The 16,191-nt window shown below is 38.7% G+C and overlaps 1 protein-coding gene across 1 annotated transcript in view; it reads right to left on the minus strand.

Annotated features, from left to right (window-relative positions):
• PIK3C3 (phosphatidylinositol 3-kinase catalytic subunit type 3) overlaps positions 1-16,191 on the minus strand; it is a 161,715-nt gene that overhangs the window by 11,147 nt on the left and 134,377 nt on the right. The window contains exon 22 of the mRNA XM_061399575.1: positions 5,591-5,759. Coding sequence (XP_061255559.1) covers positions 5,591-5,759 — 169 coding nt within the window. The remainder of the gene's footprint in view (positions 1-5,590; positions 5,760-16,191) is intronic.

The following is a 16,191-nucleotide window of genomic DNA, read 5'->3' on the forward strand; positions in this document are numbered from 1 at the left end:
ACTCTTCTACACTAAAAATATACAAGATATCTAAATCATTTCACCTTTGGAGTATGTGGACCCCTGTAGGAAGTTTTATCCTCATCAGTGCTCAAACTTTTCATTTTCCTCTAAACAAAGACAAAGTATGTTCCTTTTCCAAATGTTCATTACTAGAGGTGGAGCTGTGTGGGGAAAGGTGTCAGTAAGTGTCCACTGGGCACAGGCCACCTCCTGCTCAGAACATTCTCCTCTAGGACAGTTATGCCCTGAGTGGTAATGCAGTACTGTAGTGATAGAAGGAGGCCCAGATCTGACTTTGGGAATGGATGTGAGTAAAAAATTTGGTTTTAAACAACAAAGGTTTTTAGCTCGTCTTGGTAAAAAGTTTTGGATCTGTTCCCCCTAAACTGAAACCATGGAGTCACAAAGAGTTGAACACTACTTAGCGACTAAACTATACATATGCTGTGCTTTGCTTAGTCACTCAGTCATGTCCAACTCTTTGCGACCACATTGTCCACCAGGTTCCTCTGTCCATGGGATTCTCCAGGCAAGATTACTGGAGTGGGTTGCCAGTTCCTTCTCCAGGGGATCTTCCTGGCCCAGGATCCGAACCTGGGTCTCCCACATTGCAGGCAGATTCTTTACCATCGGAGCCACCTGGAACCTATATATATATAGGAACAAAGAAAGAATTTTAGGAACTAAGTCATGGTCAAATATAAGAAAGATTTTTAGGAACAAAGTCATGGTCAACTGTGTCAGAGCTTCAAGGAAGCAAAAGTGGCCACTGGATTTGCTATAGGTAGCTGTTTATTTTGATAAAATTAGTTTCAATAGCAGAGCATGACTGGAAGACTTACTGGAGAAGGCTGAGAAAGAAAGGAGGCAAGTAAGTGGAGACAGTGAGAACTTTTAAAAATAGATGTACTGAGGAGAGTGAAGAAATAGGGCAACAGTACAATGTTAGCAATATCCTGGTCTTCTCCCCACTATTAATGGAAGCCAGTGGCACTCACTTAGCTGTGGCAGTTAAGAGGGATTACAGTTTGGGGCTGTAAAATTCAATGGGGGAAGGAGGAAAGTGAGAATTAAGGTATATTATATACAGTGGTAGGGTAATGAGATTGACGTTGAAGACATGGAGGAATGAAAAGAGCTATAAGGACAGTCGGTGTGCTGCTCAGACAGTGAAAAGCACTGGATCAAGATTTTGAAGGGCTAACTTGACTCTTAATGAGAGGGAGTGGCCAAGGCTGGCTTTACATGAGAACCAGGCTCTGTGAGGCCAGGTCACAGCTGGACCATTCATGAAGATGTTGAAGTCACAGCAGCAGGCCTGAAGAAGACAAGAATGAAAGTTTTCAGTGGAGGAGAATGACAGGGAAATAGGCAGTTGATGGTCAGCAGTAGGTAATTTATCTGGCTTTACAGTGTGTATCTATGCTTTTGTTAAGAAGGCCAGGACAGAAAGGTTCAGAAATGGCATTTCGGAGCAGGAAGGCACCAAGACCTTCTTTAAGCTCTGTGGTTTGTAGGAAATGGATACAGCAGAGGGTCCATGGAGAAGGCTGTAAGGACTGCAAGGCACCAGGAACTTCTTTAAGCTCCATGGTTTATAGGAAAGGGATACAGAAGAGGGTCCATGGAGAAGGCTGTAAGGACTGCAGTGTCAGTAGGATACAACCAACTGCTACGCGTTAGGTGATGAAAACAATGATACTCTTTCAGTGAATCCTTAATAATTCATGCTTTGCTTTGTTGACTATATAGGATTTTTCCCAGTCTTGCCACAGGGGAATCTCAGGAATCTACCACAGGGTAACTCAAGGAGAGGAATGCAAGGCTCAATTTTGAAAGGGATATTTCAGAGGTTCTCAAACCTGGCTGCCCATTAGATTCACCTGGGAAGTTTCTTTAAAAATACCAATGCTGGGGCCAAAACCCAGGCTGACTGAACCTGATGGGCTGCAACTGTTTTGGTCTCCCCTCCCCAACAAAGATCCCCAGTGATTCTCATGCACAGCTAGGATCTATGTTAAAATGTTTGCCTTTATTATAGCCCAATATGTGTTCCTTTTGTAAAAGGCACATATTAATGTTTCTGGATTATCTGTTGGTATAAATGTAACTAGGCTTCCCAGGTGCTCAGTGGTAAAGAATCTGCCTGCCAGTACAGGAGATGCAAGAGACATGTGTTCAATCCCTGGGTCAGGAAAAACCCCTGGAGTAGGAAATGGCAAGCCACTCCAGTATTCTTGCCTAGAAAATTCCATGGACAGAGAAGCCTAGTGGGCTACAGTCATGGGATTGCAGAGTCGAATAGGACTGAACACACACATATATACATAAATGAAATCACCCATGTTTCTATTATTATGGCAAAGGGAAACAATGTAAATAAATACAAAGTGGAATATTTTCTAAGAAGCTTAAACATCCAATTACTTTGCAGATTATTTGTCACTACATTTCAACTGTATTAATCTTTTACATCTGTTGCCATTAACCTACATTTTCTATTTAAAACAGAACCAGTGACACCAAACAGAAATTAAACATTAGTTATTCAAATCCTATCCAGAAAAACAGATTTAAGGTTACTAAAAATCTTTAAAACCATTATCAAAAGAAAATATAAGGTTAAGGTTAAAAAATGAGAGTGAGAAAAGTGCAAAACCAAGTCTGGACAAAGATGTAAGGATGGATGTGATATAAATAAGATTTTGATAAAGGAGTAGGTTAAGCGCAGAGTTCAAGGAAAACATACTCTTTCTCTTACCCAAGTTTATACCAATCATCAAGTTACTCATTGACTATATAAAGATGCTCTAGATTTTTCAGTAAAAATCTTCAATACTAAGAATAAAAATCATTAACTACATCAAGTGAGGTTTTTATGGCATTTCAGAGGTCTGCTTCCCCTAAATTTATCCATTTTGCATGCAGTGAATATCAGAGTAGAATTCTATATAAATATTTCTTTAATAAGTGTACTAGAGTTCCAGGAGGGAAAAAAAAAATGAGGTTAACAATGAAAAGTAGTTTGATCCACAGATTCACTATTTGGTGACTTAAGACATGACAATGTGAGAACTTTGCTTAATACAGCAAAATGCATTCCTAACTTCATTATTTTTACTGAAAAGTTTAGGCTCTCTTTGTATCACCGGTGTCCAGCATGGTGTTTGGCATAAACATGGATTAAGAGAAGTTTATGTTTTCCTTCAATACTTAACTTTTACAATGTTTGAGCATTACTCCTGCTGCCATAAGAGTATTCAAAAAATAAAATTTCCAATTCATAATTGGTATAAAAATGCATTTTGTTACATGAAAATCACTCCATAAAATGTGTTCTGGCATCTGTATAACTATAACCATTCATAACTTAGTTCAAATGAGACTGCTTAGTTTATGTGGTCCACAATGTATTCAATGATTTCTTATTGATTAGCAATCAACAAAAACCATGAAAAGAACAAGAACAAGGTTGATACCCTAATAATAAATGTGTCAACTGTAAACAAACTTTTGGCTATCTGGCTAATTCTTATGTCCTAAGGGAAATTTTTTACTAACAGAAGCATATTCTAAAATATAACACTAAGAAATAAATGTTGACAAAAATATTAAGGCCCAGCTAATTTTAACAGTGAAATTCCTGAAAATAAAACATTAAAACTATGTTCATGAAGACTTAACATAAAGTGAGGTAGATTAGCCTTCATGATTTTTCTTAGTAGTGAGAAAGTTAACTTTGGCTCTGCACAAACAAACTGCTTCTATTTTCTCATTTTGCTGAATTGCTACTTATCCATTATCAACGACAGTTTATAAAGCTCAATGTTTTCTTTCTGCTTTCAATAACGGAGAGCACCTTTGACATTTCTCTAGTTATCATTTCATATTATCTTGTCTGTCTCCTCACTGAGATCGCCAAACTTTCATCTAGCTATGACTATTTTAAATTAAAAATTCCAGGTATTAAAGTGGAACTTTCATCTCTGAAAGTGCTTCTGCATCATCAGGCACTGATCTTCTCATTATTCTTTCAGCATTTCGAGAAAGTAAAACTGAGCCACTCTACCACCCAAAGGATAATAACGTGGCTGTCTGTAAAATGTACATTAAAATCTGTGACAGCAGTGGAGCCTGAGTTAACGGTGAAGTAGTGAGCCACTGCAAAGATGAAACTCATTAATATAGGACAGCCATTCACCTGGGACCAGTAGCATCAATATCACCTGGGAACATGGCTTCACTCAAGATATGAAGCAGGAATTTTCATACAAATATTGAAGGATTTTATTCAACATACATATTCTGAGTGTCCATAAACTGAAGTTACAAAGACAGAAAAGACAGTGCCCACATGCATAGGCAACTCATTTCTACTGGTTATATATTCACCTGGAAGAGAATACAGGTGGTCTCCCGAGCTGGGATTTTTCCGGTGGACTAAGAATATTCATTTTGCGTTAGTTAGGTTAAAAACGGAGTTAGGGTCAAATGATCCATCATTTTTGACTAATCATCAGAGCCAAGTCCTGAATGTAACAAACATGACTTTTAATTTATCTTTTTCCTGATGATACATGACGTTCTATTGCTGCTGCTGCTAAGTCGCTTCAGTAGTGTCTGACTCTGTGCAACCCCATAGACGGCAGCCCACTAGGCTCCCCCGTCCCTGGGATTCTCCAGGCAAGAATACTGGAGTGGGTAGTCATTTCCTTCTCCAATGCATGAAAGTGAAGAGTGAAAATGAAGTCGTTCAGTCATGCCCGACTCTTAGTGACCCCATGGACTGCAGCCTACCAGGCTCCTCCATCCATGGGATTTTCCAAGCAAGAGTACTGGAGTGGGTTGCTATTGCCTTCTCCACATGATGTTCAGTCCTAAGTAAATTTGGATGAAGGAAGCAGAGATATAGTGGCCTTGGGAAAAAAAGGATAGAGAAAAAAATTAATAGCTTTTTTTTTAAAGAAGAATGACTGATGTGGTACTAAAGACAGAGAAAACCATATGCAACATTTATTCAATTATTTAACAAACCTCAGAATGCTCCTCAAGAACAACTAAAACTAAGGCTGATAAAGGTGTTAAAGAATAAAAATTATCTAGCTAATCATTCCAAGTTAGCTAAATGGTTCATTCTCGTGTAATGTCAACCTCCCTGAGATTTGGTGGGATTGAGCAGTCAAATAATTAGTGAGAAAGCAAGAAATTGTCTTTTTCCTTTGAAATCAGACTGCTTATCAAAACAGTCATCAAATATATGTTAACAAATACTGTTGCCTGTGTCATTCTGAAAAAGAATGATGCTAAAAAAATGAATTGTTATTGTTTTAGTCTTTTAAGTCATGTCTAACTCTTCTGCGACCCCATGGACTATAGCTCTCCAGGCTCCTCTATCCATGGGATTTCCCAGGCAAGAATACTTCATTCTCCAGAGGTTCTTCCCAGCCCAGGGACTGAACCCACATCTCCTGCATTGGCAGGTGGATTCTTTACCATGGAACCACCAGGGAATACATTTAAACAAATATTTTTCTTGATTTGTGAAATGAATTTACCAAAATTCTGTACGTCAAGCAAATCAACTTACCTTCGAAGGTGGAGAAAAGCTGTGTAACACTGTTTTCGGAACTCTTGGTACTGTTCGCTCTGTGTGCCTCCCATTCCTTCCACCATTTCTTTATTCAGCTTCATGGGAGGAGGAAGAGGCTTTGGATCTCGACCCAAAATATATCCAAAGTCTATGTGGAAGAGTTTGCCTGGATGTTGATAAGAAACTCATTTGTTTCCAGAATCTTTTATGTATTTCACAATTGGTAAAGCAGTGTCTCTTCATAAAGAATATTAGTTCAAGATGAAGTCCATTAAATTGTTTGATACTGTAACCCCAGACTTAGGAGTAGCCTTCAGAGCATATTTTAGCTCCTTGAAGCCCACATTCCTTCAGATAAAACTATACTTAAAATCCCAGGGTAATATTTTAAAATTAAAAATCTCACTTTTAGATCTCCAGAATCAAAAATGGCTAAAGCTTAGACGACTGTCAAAAGTATTAGTAGAAATTAGTATACTGTAGCAAATTTCTTATGCCAAAGGAGGATCATTTCTTTAAGTATTCTTGAGATAAATGCTTCTCTTTAACTTATCACTATTCTCCCAACCTTCAAAAACATCTCCCAAATTTCAAATTATATTGTTAGCTTTATTTAAACCATTTACAATTAACTGGGTCATTTACTAGCTGCAGACTAGGAAACCAAGCATAGTATTCACCTCTGCCAAGGGCTGAACACACTATAGTGCCCACGAAGAGAAACCCTTGAGCCGTCATCTAAACTCATAGGTCAGATATTTAAGAATGCCACTGATGATTCACTTTGGATAATGATTCACCACTGAATTCATAAACCATCTTTAATTTACAAGTAGGTCTAATTAGGCACATTAAAAAACTAAAAGTAAGTCCTCGGATTCTACAATCTAAGTACCACTAAGGCAGGGAGTTAGGCCTGTTTTCCCAACCTCAGAATAGTTTCTAGCATATAGTAAGCACTCAATGTTGAATGAAGACACTGATTCGTTTAAAAAGCCAACCAAAAATTTCCCTAGTGCAACGTGCCCACTTTTATTTATCCTCTATTACATTCTGACCTGTTTTATGTGAAAACCTTTCTTCCATCATGCATTTGGAAAGGTTAGATTTCTTTCCCTCAATGGCACAAGCCAAAAACTCTCCTTGAGATGCGTGTATTGAATTTTCACACACTTCAGCCATCTCGAAAAGTATTTTAGATAGTGATTCTATCCAGTTAAAATGTTAAGCTTACCCTTCTGTCTATGCCCTTCTCTGAGCATTGTCACTGTTATCTGTGAACTTTATACACTGTCATTAGATCACTGTTGGAAACAAAGATGGGCACAGAACTGACTCCAGTTGTGGTAACAAACTCTCAGGAAACAGTGATCCCCTGGCAGGCCTCTGAGTCAGGAGTATAAAGACCCTTTAGTAAAACACTTCATATTGCCCTTGATCACGTACATGACCCTGATAAAGTTGCTTACATAATCTTTCTAAGCCTTACCTTCTAGCCTACAAAACAGGTTAATACTGATAATTATCTCCTGGCAGAATGAAAAGAGATAATATAGCTAATACTTAACACAGTACTTGGTACACAGTCATCACTCTAAACTTTAAATACTGAATTCTGTTCAAAAATAAATATCAATGTGTTAATTAAATATTAAAGAGATAAGCAATCTTATTTTCTGCAATACTTTCAGGCATCTTTCTTACAAAGAAAAGCTAAATAATAAATTAAACTAAAATATAACATTATTCTAGTTTATCAGTTTAATAGTAAATACTACTACTAATAAACAAATAATAGTTTAATAATACCTTAAACTAAACAATACATTAAACTCTGAAAGTGAGAAAGAACTTCAAAACTGCCAACAAAAGGTAATAAAAAAGTTTTTAGGCATATTAAATTTAAGTGAAGTTCAAGATAGATACTAGCACTATTTTCCCACAACAGTAAAGAAAACTATATTGCATATTATTTGGAATTGACAGAACCTATACTAAATATGGGACATGGAATTCATATACAAAGAGAAACAATAGCTCAAAAATGAATGCTCATAGTGACAACTAACCAGAGATTTAAACATTATCGTACCATGGCTATAGAAAAAGGAGTAACTGAGCAGGAAGAAGAAATTATCTTCTATTTTCCTAGGTTCTTTGGCTGGTCTAAGACTTGTATTGATATGAGACATATTAAGAGGAGAAAACCAAAGGGGCTTCCCAAGTGGCGCAGTGTAAAGAATTTGCCTGCCAATGCAGGAGACACAAGAGATGTGGGTTCAATCCCTGGGTTAGGAAGTATTTTGTCCTGGGGTACAAAATACTGCTGCAGTTATCCTTGCTTGGAAAATATCGTGGAGAGAGGAGCCTGGTGGGCTATAGTTCACGGAGTCACAAAGAGTCAGACATCACTGAGCACATGTGCACACAAACACACATACACATGTACATACATGAAAGAGATCCAGAAAAACCAAGTAACTCCCCAAAATGGATGAAACCTTCACCATAAATACCATCTTCAGCTAAAGACCAAGGAGGGTATTGGGGAAGGGTTGACACAGATGTGAGGAAGGCATGGAAATGGAAAAGCAAATGTTAGGAAAACAAATGTTTGGTAGGCCTTGCAGAGACACGGAGAAGGCAATGGCACCCCACTCCGGTATTCTTGCCTGGAAAATCCCATGGATGGAGGAGCCTGGTGGGCTGCAGTCTATGGGGTCGCTAAGAGTCAGACACAACTGAGCGACTTCACTTTCACTTTTCACTTTCATGCATTGGAGAAGGAAATGGCATCCCAATCCAGTGTTCTTGCTTGGAGAATCCCAGGGACGGGGAAGCCTGGTGGGCTGCCATCTATGGGGTCACACAGAGTTGGACACGACTGAAGTGACTTAGCAGCAGCAGCAGAGACAACAGGACACAGAGTGGACTCTAAATCTCCGAGAGTTTCACCTATCACACCTAACTGTATTCTTTGCAGATATTTCTGCTGAATGGTCTATTCTTGGCATAGGTACTATATCTAAACTTTTCAGGGAGTTAGGGGTAAGGTCAAATGTGCTTCCAGGGGCTTGCACAGACTGTTTTAAGCTTGAAATGCCAGAAACATTTTGGGGTGGCAAATCTGGTTTCCCTGTGCTATCATTAATGTAACTATTGCACTGGAAATCAGTTTTTCCATTTATCAAAATTATCTCATTACTTTTATTTTTTTTTAAGATATACCAGGCTTAAAATATTCTGTTAAAATCAGAGGGCTGGTTAAAGTCTTATAGGGGTGGCACAACTCTCCACTCTAAAATACCTTTTTGGCATAAAGATTATTTTTGAGCTGAAACCAATCAAATCTCAAAAGGAAGAAACTTTGACCTTCCCCAAAGCTGCCTAAAAAAATGTTAGTTAGAGGATCTGTTCCAGGAAGGGACCTATTCACCATAGATTAATCACAGTATGAATTATGTGCCTAGACAGGGAGGTACCTGGTGAAGTTTGCTTGTTAAAAATTCTTCTTTATGTCCCATTCACTGTCTCTGTGTGGCAGCAGCAAATATTTATTTACCAAACATTTGCTTTTCTACCTGCATGTCAATTGTTTTCCTCCCCTTTGAGATCTCAAACCACTATCTCCAACATCCTCTTTTGTCTTTAGCTGAGGATGGAATTTAGGGTGAAGACTTCAGTCATTTTGATGAGTTATTCACATTTTTTCTGGATCTCTCCCATATATACATTAGTAAACTTTAGTTTTTCTTCTGTAACTCTGTCAATAATCCCATGATATTTTAGTTCTTAAACCAACCAGAAGAAACTAGGAGGGCAGAGAAAAATTTCTTCCTTTCCAAGAGTCTCATAAGAATTTTTTAAATGAGTGTTCCTACTATAGTAAATGAAAAATGGTGAAGGTGAGATGAGAAGGAATTCTAACTAGAAATAGCAAGCTAGCAAGAAGCCTGTAGACAACCAAAAGTGGTTTTGTCTCCCTACCCCAAAAACCAAAGGCAGTTACAGGTTAGCAAAATGTTTTCTTTTTTTTAATTTTTTTATTTTTCTAATTTTATTTTATTTTTAAATTTTACATAATTGTATTAGTTTTGCCAAATATCAAAATGAATCCGCCACAGGTATACACGTGTTCCCCATCCTGAACCCTCCTCCCTCCTCCCTCCCCATACCATCCCTCTGGGTCGTCCCAGTGCACTAGCCCCAAGCATCCAGTATCGTGCATCGAACCAGGTTAGCAAAATGTTTTCTATTAGTCACACTGGTCTGTCTAAATCAGCATGCATTTGGTAAGCTCCTACCTTACCTATTTCTATCAAAACACTTTAGGCTGAGGTGTATACTGAAGTTATTTGTTCACTCATCCTTCTCAACAACACTAAACTTTTAATGAACCATTAAGAGTCTTACAATCAAGAACCTTGTTTCATTCATTTTTACTATAATCCTGAAACCCAGGTAATATCTAGCACACAGGGGCATACAATGTGGCTATTTTGCATTTATTTAACCAGTGACATCTTAATTTCATATTTAGAGCTTAGACAACTTTTAAAAAAAGGTACTGATAAAAACATTTCTTCTTCAAGAAACCCAAGAGTCCTTATAAAAGTTGTCATGTCTTGTGTCTTCTTTTCTGTGAGGATCTATATTGGACTTAAGGAAGGCAGAGTCTAAATCACCTGGCTGATACCTTACGACTTAATACCATCCTGTGATTTCAGTGTTTTTGACTGAGTTGGTATCAAACAGCAAGACTGCTTTAATTGTTGCAGGCTAATACAACAGAGGCAGAGTACCTTGAAAACTATATTACAGCATCCTGAGTAAATGGAGGTTATGAAGCAGTTCTGACAAAATATGATTCTCTGGAGGAGGGAATGGCAAACTGCCCCAGTATACTTGCCATGAGAAACTCATGAACTGTATAAAAGGCCAAAAAAAAAAATGACACCAAAAGATGAGTCTCCCAGGTCGGAAGGTGAGCAGAGGAGAATTACCAACAGTCCTGGAAGGAATGAAGTGGCTGGACCAAAGCGGATATGACACTCAGCTGTGGATGTGTCTGGTGATGAAAGTAAAACCTAATGCTGCCAAGAAGAGTATTGTATAGGAATCAGAAATAGTCCATGAATCAAGGGAAACTGGACATGGTCAAGCAGGAGATGGGAAGAATAAACACTAACATTGTAGGAATCAGCAAACTAAAATGGACGGGAATGGGAGAGTTTAATTCAGATGACCATATCTACTACTGTGGGCAAGAATCCCATAGAAGAAACAGAGTAGCCCTCTTAGTCAACGAAAAAGTCTGAAATGCAGCACTTGGGTACAGCCTCAAAAATGACAGAATGATCTCTGTTTGTTTCCGAGGCAAGCTATTCGACATCACAGTAATCCATGTCTATGCCTCTACCACTGATGCCGAAGCAGCTGAAGCTGATCAGTTCTATGAAGACTCTGAAGACCTGCTAGAACTAACACCTAAAAAAAGATGTTCTATTCATCATTGAGGATTTGAACGCAAAAGCAGGAAGTCAAGAGATACCTGGAGTAACAGGCAAGTTTGACCTTGGAGCACAAAATGAAGCAGAGCAAAGGATAACTGAATTCTGGCAAGACAATGCACTAGTCATAGCAAATACCCTTTTTCAACAACACAAGAGATGACTTTACACATGGACATCACCACATGGTCAATACTGAAATCAAATTGATTACGTTCTTTGTAGCTGAAAATGATGAAGCTGTATACAGTCAGCAAAAACAAGACCTGGAGATGACTGTGGCTCAGATCATCAGCTTCTCATAGCAAAATTCAGGCTCAAGCTAAAGAAAACTGGGAAAAACACTAGGCCAGCCAGGTATGACTCAAATCAAATCCCATATGAATTTGCAGTAGAGGTAACAGATAGATATAAGGGACTAGTGTGCCTGAAAAACTATGGACAGAGGTCCGTAATACTATACAGGAGGTGGCAAACAAAACCATTCCAAAGAAGAAGAAAAGCAAGAAGGTACAGTCGTTATCTGAGGAGGCTTTACAAACAGCAGAAGAATGAAGAGAAGGGAAAAGCAAGGGAGAGAGGGAAAGGTATATCCAGTCAAATGCAGCTATTTCAATCTAGCTATGCAGAGACAAGGCGGCCTTCTTTAATGAACAGTGCTTAATAACAGAAGAAAAAAACTGAAAGGTCAAAGACTAGAGATCTCTTCAGGAAAACTGGGAACATCGAGGGAGCATTCCACCCAAAGATGGGAACAATAAATGATAAAAATGGCAGAGACCTAACAGACGCTGAAGAGATCAAGAAGAGATGGAAAGAATACACAAAAGAACTGTATAAAAAATATCTTAAAGAACTGGATTACTACAATGGTGTGGTTAGTCACCCAGAGCCAGACATTCTGGAATGTGAAGTTAAGTGGGCCTTAAGAAGTACTGCTGTTTATAAAGCTAGTGAATGCAATGAAATTCCAGCAGAACTATCTAAATCCTTAAGGATGATGCCATCAAGGTTCTGCATTCATTATGTCAGCAAATCTGGAAAAGACAACAGGAAAAGGTCAATTCTCATCTCAGTTCCCTAGAAGAATGCACTTGCCATGGGACAACTGCACTCATCTCCCATGCTAGTAAGGTCATGCTTAAAATCTTGCATGCTAGGCTTTAGCATTAGGCAAACCAAGAACTTCCAGATGTCCAAGCTAGGTTTAGAAAAGGAAGAGGAACTAGAGATCAAATTGCCAACATTTGCTGGATTATAGAGAAGGCAAGGGAATTTCAGAAAAACATCTATCTCTGTTTAATCAACTAAGCTAAAGCCTTTTACTGTGTGGATCATGACAAACTGTGGGAAGCTCTAAGAGAGATGGGAATACCAGACCATCTTACTGTCTCCTGAGAAACTTGTATGCGGGTCAAGAAGGAACAGTTAGAACCCTGTATGGAACACCTGATTGTTTTAAGATCAAGAAAGGAGTAGGACAGGGCTGTCTGCTGTCACTCTGTTTATTTAAACTATATGCTGAGCACATCATGAGAAATGCCGGGCTGGATGAGTTACAAGCTGGGATCAAGATAGTCGGGAGAAACATCAACAACCTCAGATACTCAGATATGCAGATGATATCACTCTAATGGCAGAAAGCAAAGAACTAAAGAGCCTCTTGATGAGGGTGAGAAGCAGAGCAAAACAGCCTCTTAAGATTAAAAATTAAAAAAACTAAGATCATGGCATCCAGTCCCATTACTTCATAGCAAATAGAAGGGAAAAAGGTGGAAGTAGTGACAGACTTCCTTTTCTTGGGCTCCAAAATCACTGCAGATGGTGACTGCAGCCATGAAATTAGAAGACGATTGCTTCTTGGCAGGAAAGCGATGACAAACCTAGACAATATGTTGAAAAGCAAAGACATTACTCTGCTGACAAAGGTCCATATACTCAAGGCTACAGTCTTGCCACTGGTCATGTACAATGGTAAGAGCTGGACCATAAACAAGGCAGAACACCAAACAATTGATGCGTTCATTCTGTGGTGTCGGAGAAGACTCCTGAAAGTCCCTTGAACAGCAAGGAGATCAAACTAGTCAATCTTAAGGGATATCAACCCTGAATATTTACTGGAAAAGACTGATGCTGAAGCCCCAGTATTTTGGCCATCTGATGAGAATGGTTACTCACTGGAAAAGTCCCTGACACTGGGAAAGACTGTGGGCAGAAGAAGAAGAGGGCATCAGAGAATGAGATGGCTGGATGGCATCACCAATGCAATTTGAACATGAACTTGGGCAAACTCCAGGAGACGGTGAGGGACAGGGAGGCCTGGCATGCTGCAGTCCATGGGGTTGCAAAGAGTTAGACATGACTGGGCGACTGAACAACAACAACATGAAGTAGTTCAAGTAAAGTACTATAAGAATATGTGCATGGGATAGGACATTAACAGCATTCTAAACTGGAACTCATACTATATTATCAGTATCTTCATAATAGCAAGTGATAATTTAGTTTCAGTATTCCTGTCTGTCACATTAATACTGCTGGATTACATTTTGCTAGTTTGTAACATTCAGAGAAGGCAATGGCACCCCACTCCAGTACTTTTGCCTGGAAAATCCCATGGATGGAGGAGCCTGGTAGCCTGTAGTCCATGGGGATGCTAAGAGTCGGACACGACTGAGCGACTTTACTTTCACTTTTCACTTTCATGCATTGGAGAAGGAAACGGCAACCCACTCCAGCGTTCTTGCCTGGAGAATCCCAGGGACGGGGGAGCCTGGTGGGCTGCCGTCTATGGGGTCACACATAGACGGACAGAGTCGGACACGACTGAAGCGACTCAGTAGCAGCAGCAGCAGTTTGTAACATTATTTAACCTATACATCTGTTTTTATTTTATAGTTATGTATTAATATGAGTAGATGCATAATAAGTTAATATCAGACTTTATGTTGTACATATTTAAGATTTTAAACTGTAACATGTCAACACAGGGGGTTTCATTTTTTAAAAATAGTTTTATGTATTACTTATGATTGAAAAACACCTTTTCAGAATTTCAAAATGGGCTTCAGGGGGTTTCTAAACACAGTGAACTTAATACTTTCAGAAGTTCATAGACCAACAATTTCCCAAGGGAAGTCTATGATTCCAAAAAGATGAGAAATTGGTTTGGAAATAAATAATTTGAAAAGTTGATACTCACTGGGAATACAACATCTCCTAATCTCTTAATGTTCAAGGGAGTACAGTATCATTGGTTTTCCCATGATTTGGTGAAAAGTTTATGATCAAAATTTCTGTTAAAGGTTTCACTGCTTTCAACTAAACATGTATCCTCTGTTCAACTAAGCTAAGATCTTCATTTTCTGCTTTATTCTTATCCTGGAATTACCACTTATTATATAGTTTGTTAGACAAATCCCATTCTACCCTTCACAAGGTAAACAAATGAGAAGCTTATAATATCATAGGTACAGATAATCCTTTCTTAGTTTTATTTAATCATTTAAATAATGTCTTGTTATCGATATAATTCTGACTGAAACTCACCACTTGAGTAGAGAGTCTATCTTAAGAACCTCTGATTCAAAACTGCTTCCCTTAATAAATCATGTATCAAATGGTATCAACCATCACATGGAGTTTATTTAATGGGCTCAATGCTTTTAATAGGAAACTTAGTCCCACTTTTCTTCATTTCGTAACAGGCATTACTGGAATTCCAATGTCAGCTTGCATCACTGCCTGCAAATGAAGAGTATATTTCTATCCTTCTTGTAAGAAAATTCTCAAAGAAGATTAATAATTATAAGGCATAAGAGATGCAATATCTAACTATGAAGCTATTACTATACATTGCAAGTTCAAAGAGGAATGTATTTTGAAAAGAGGCTATCAATATTTTAAGAAAATTCATCTTCATACAAAAAAGAATGGCTTTTTAAAGTTAATATCTGTAAATTAAAATTTCAGGAGATTTTAAAATGTACTTCATGAAATTTAAGAAAATATTTAAAAAATTCAGGGAGTGTGTCTTATTCAAATCTATGATGTTAAATAGTCAAGGGACAAAGTATATATAAAACAAACTTAATGTTCACTGTAACTACCTTATTTTGTTCCTGACTGGAAGTATAAAGAGAAACAGATCAGATCAGTCGCTCAGTCGTGTCCGACTCTTTGCGACCCCGTGAATCGCAACACGCCAGGCCTCCCTGTCCATCACCAACTCCCGGAGTTCACTGAGACTTACATCCATCGAGTCAGTGATGCCATCCAGCCATCTCATCCTCTGTCGTCCCCTTCTACTCCTGCCCCCAATCCTTCCCAGCATCAAGAGTCTTTTCCAATGAGTCAACTCTTCACACGAGGTGGCCAAAGTACTTGAGTTTCAGCTTTAGCATCATTCCTTCCAAAGAAATCCCAGGGCTGATCTCCTTCAGAATGGGGACTGGTTGGATCTCCTTGCAGTCCAAGGGACTCTCAAGAGTCTTCTCCAACACCACAGTTCAAAAGCATCAATTCTTTGGTGCTCAGCCTTCTTCACAGTCCAACTTTCACATCCATACATGACCACAGGAAAAACCATAGCCTTGACTAGACGGACCTTTGTTGGCAAAGTAATGTCTCTGCTTTTGAATATGCTACCTAGGTTGGTCATAACTTTCCTTCCAAGGAATAAGCATCTTTTAATTTCATGGCCGCAGTCACCATCTGCAGTGATTTTGGGGCCCAGAAAAATAAAGTCTGACACTGATTCCACTGTTTCCCCATCTATTTCCCATGAAGTGATGGGACTGGATGCCATGATCTTCGTTTTCTGAATGTTGAGCTTTAAGCCAACTTTTTCACTCTCCACTTTCACTTTCATCAAGAGGCTTTTGAGTTCCTCTTCACTTTCTGCCATAAGGGTGGTATCATCTGCATATCTGAGGTTATTGATATTTCTCCCGGCAATCTTGATTCCAGCTTGTGCTTCTTCCAGTCCAGCGTTTCTCATCACGTACTCTGCATATAAGTTAAATAAGCAGCGTGACAATATACAGCCTTGACGAATTCCTTTTCCTATTTGGAACCAGTCTGTTGTTC

The sequence above is a fragment of the Bos javanicus genome, chromosome 24 (genome assembly GCF_032452875.1).
Source record: "Bos javanicus breed banteng chromosome 24, ARS-OSU_banteng_1.0, whole genome shotgun sequence".
Taxonomy (NCBI): domain Eukaryota; kingdom Metazoa; phylum Chordata; class Mammalia; order Artiodactyla; family Bovidae; genus Bos; species Bos javanicus.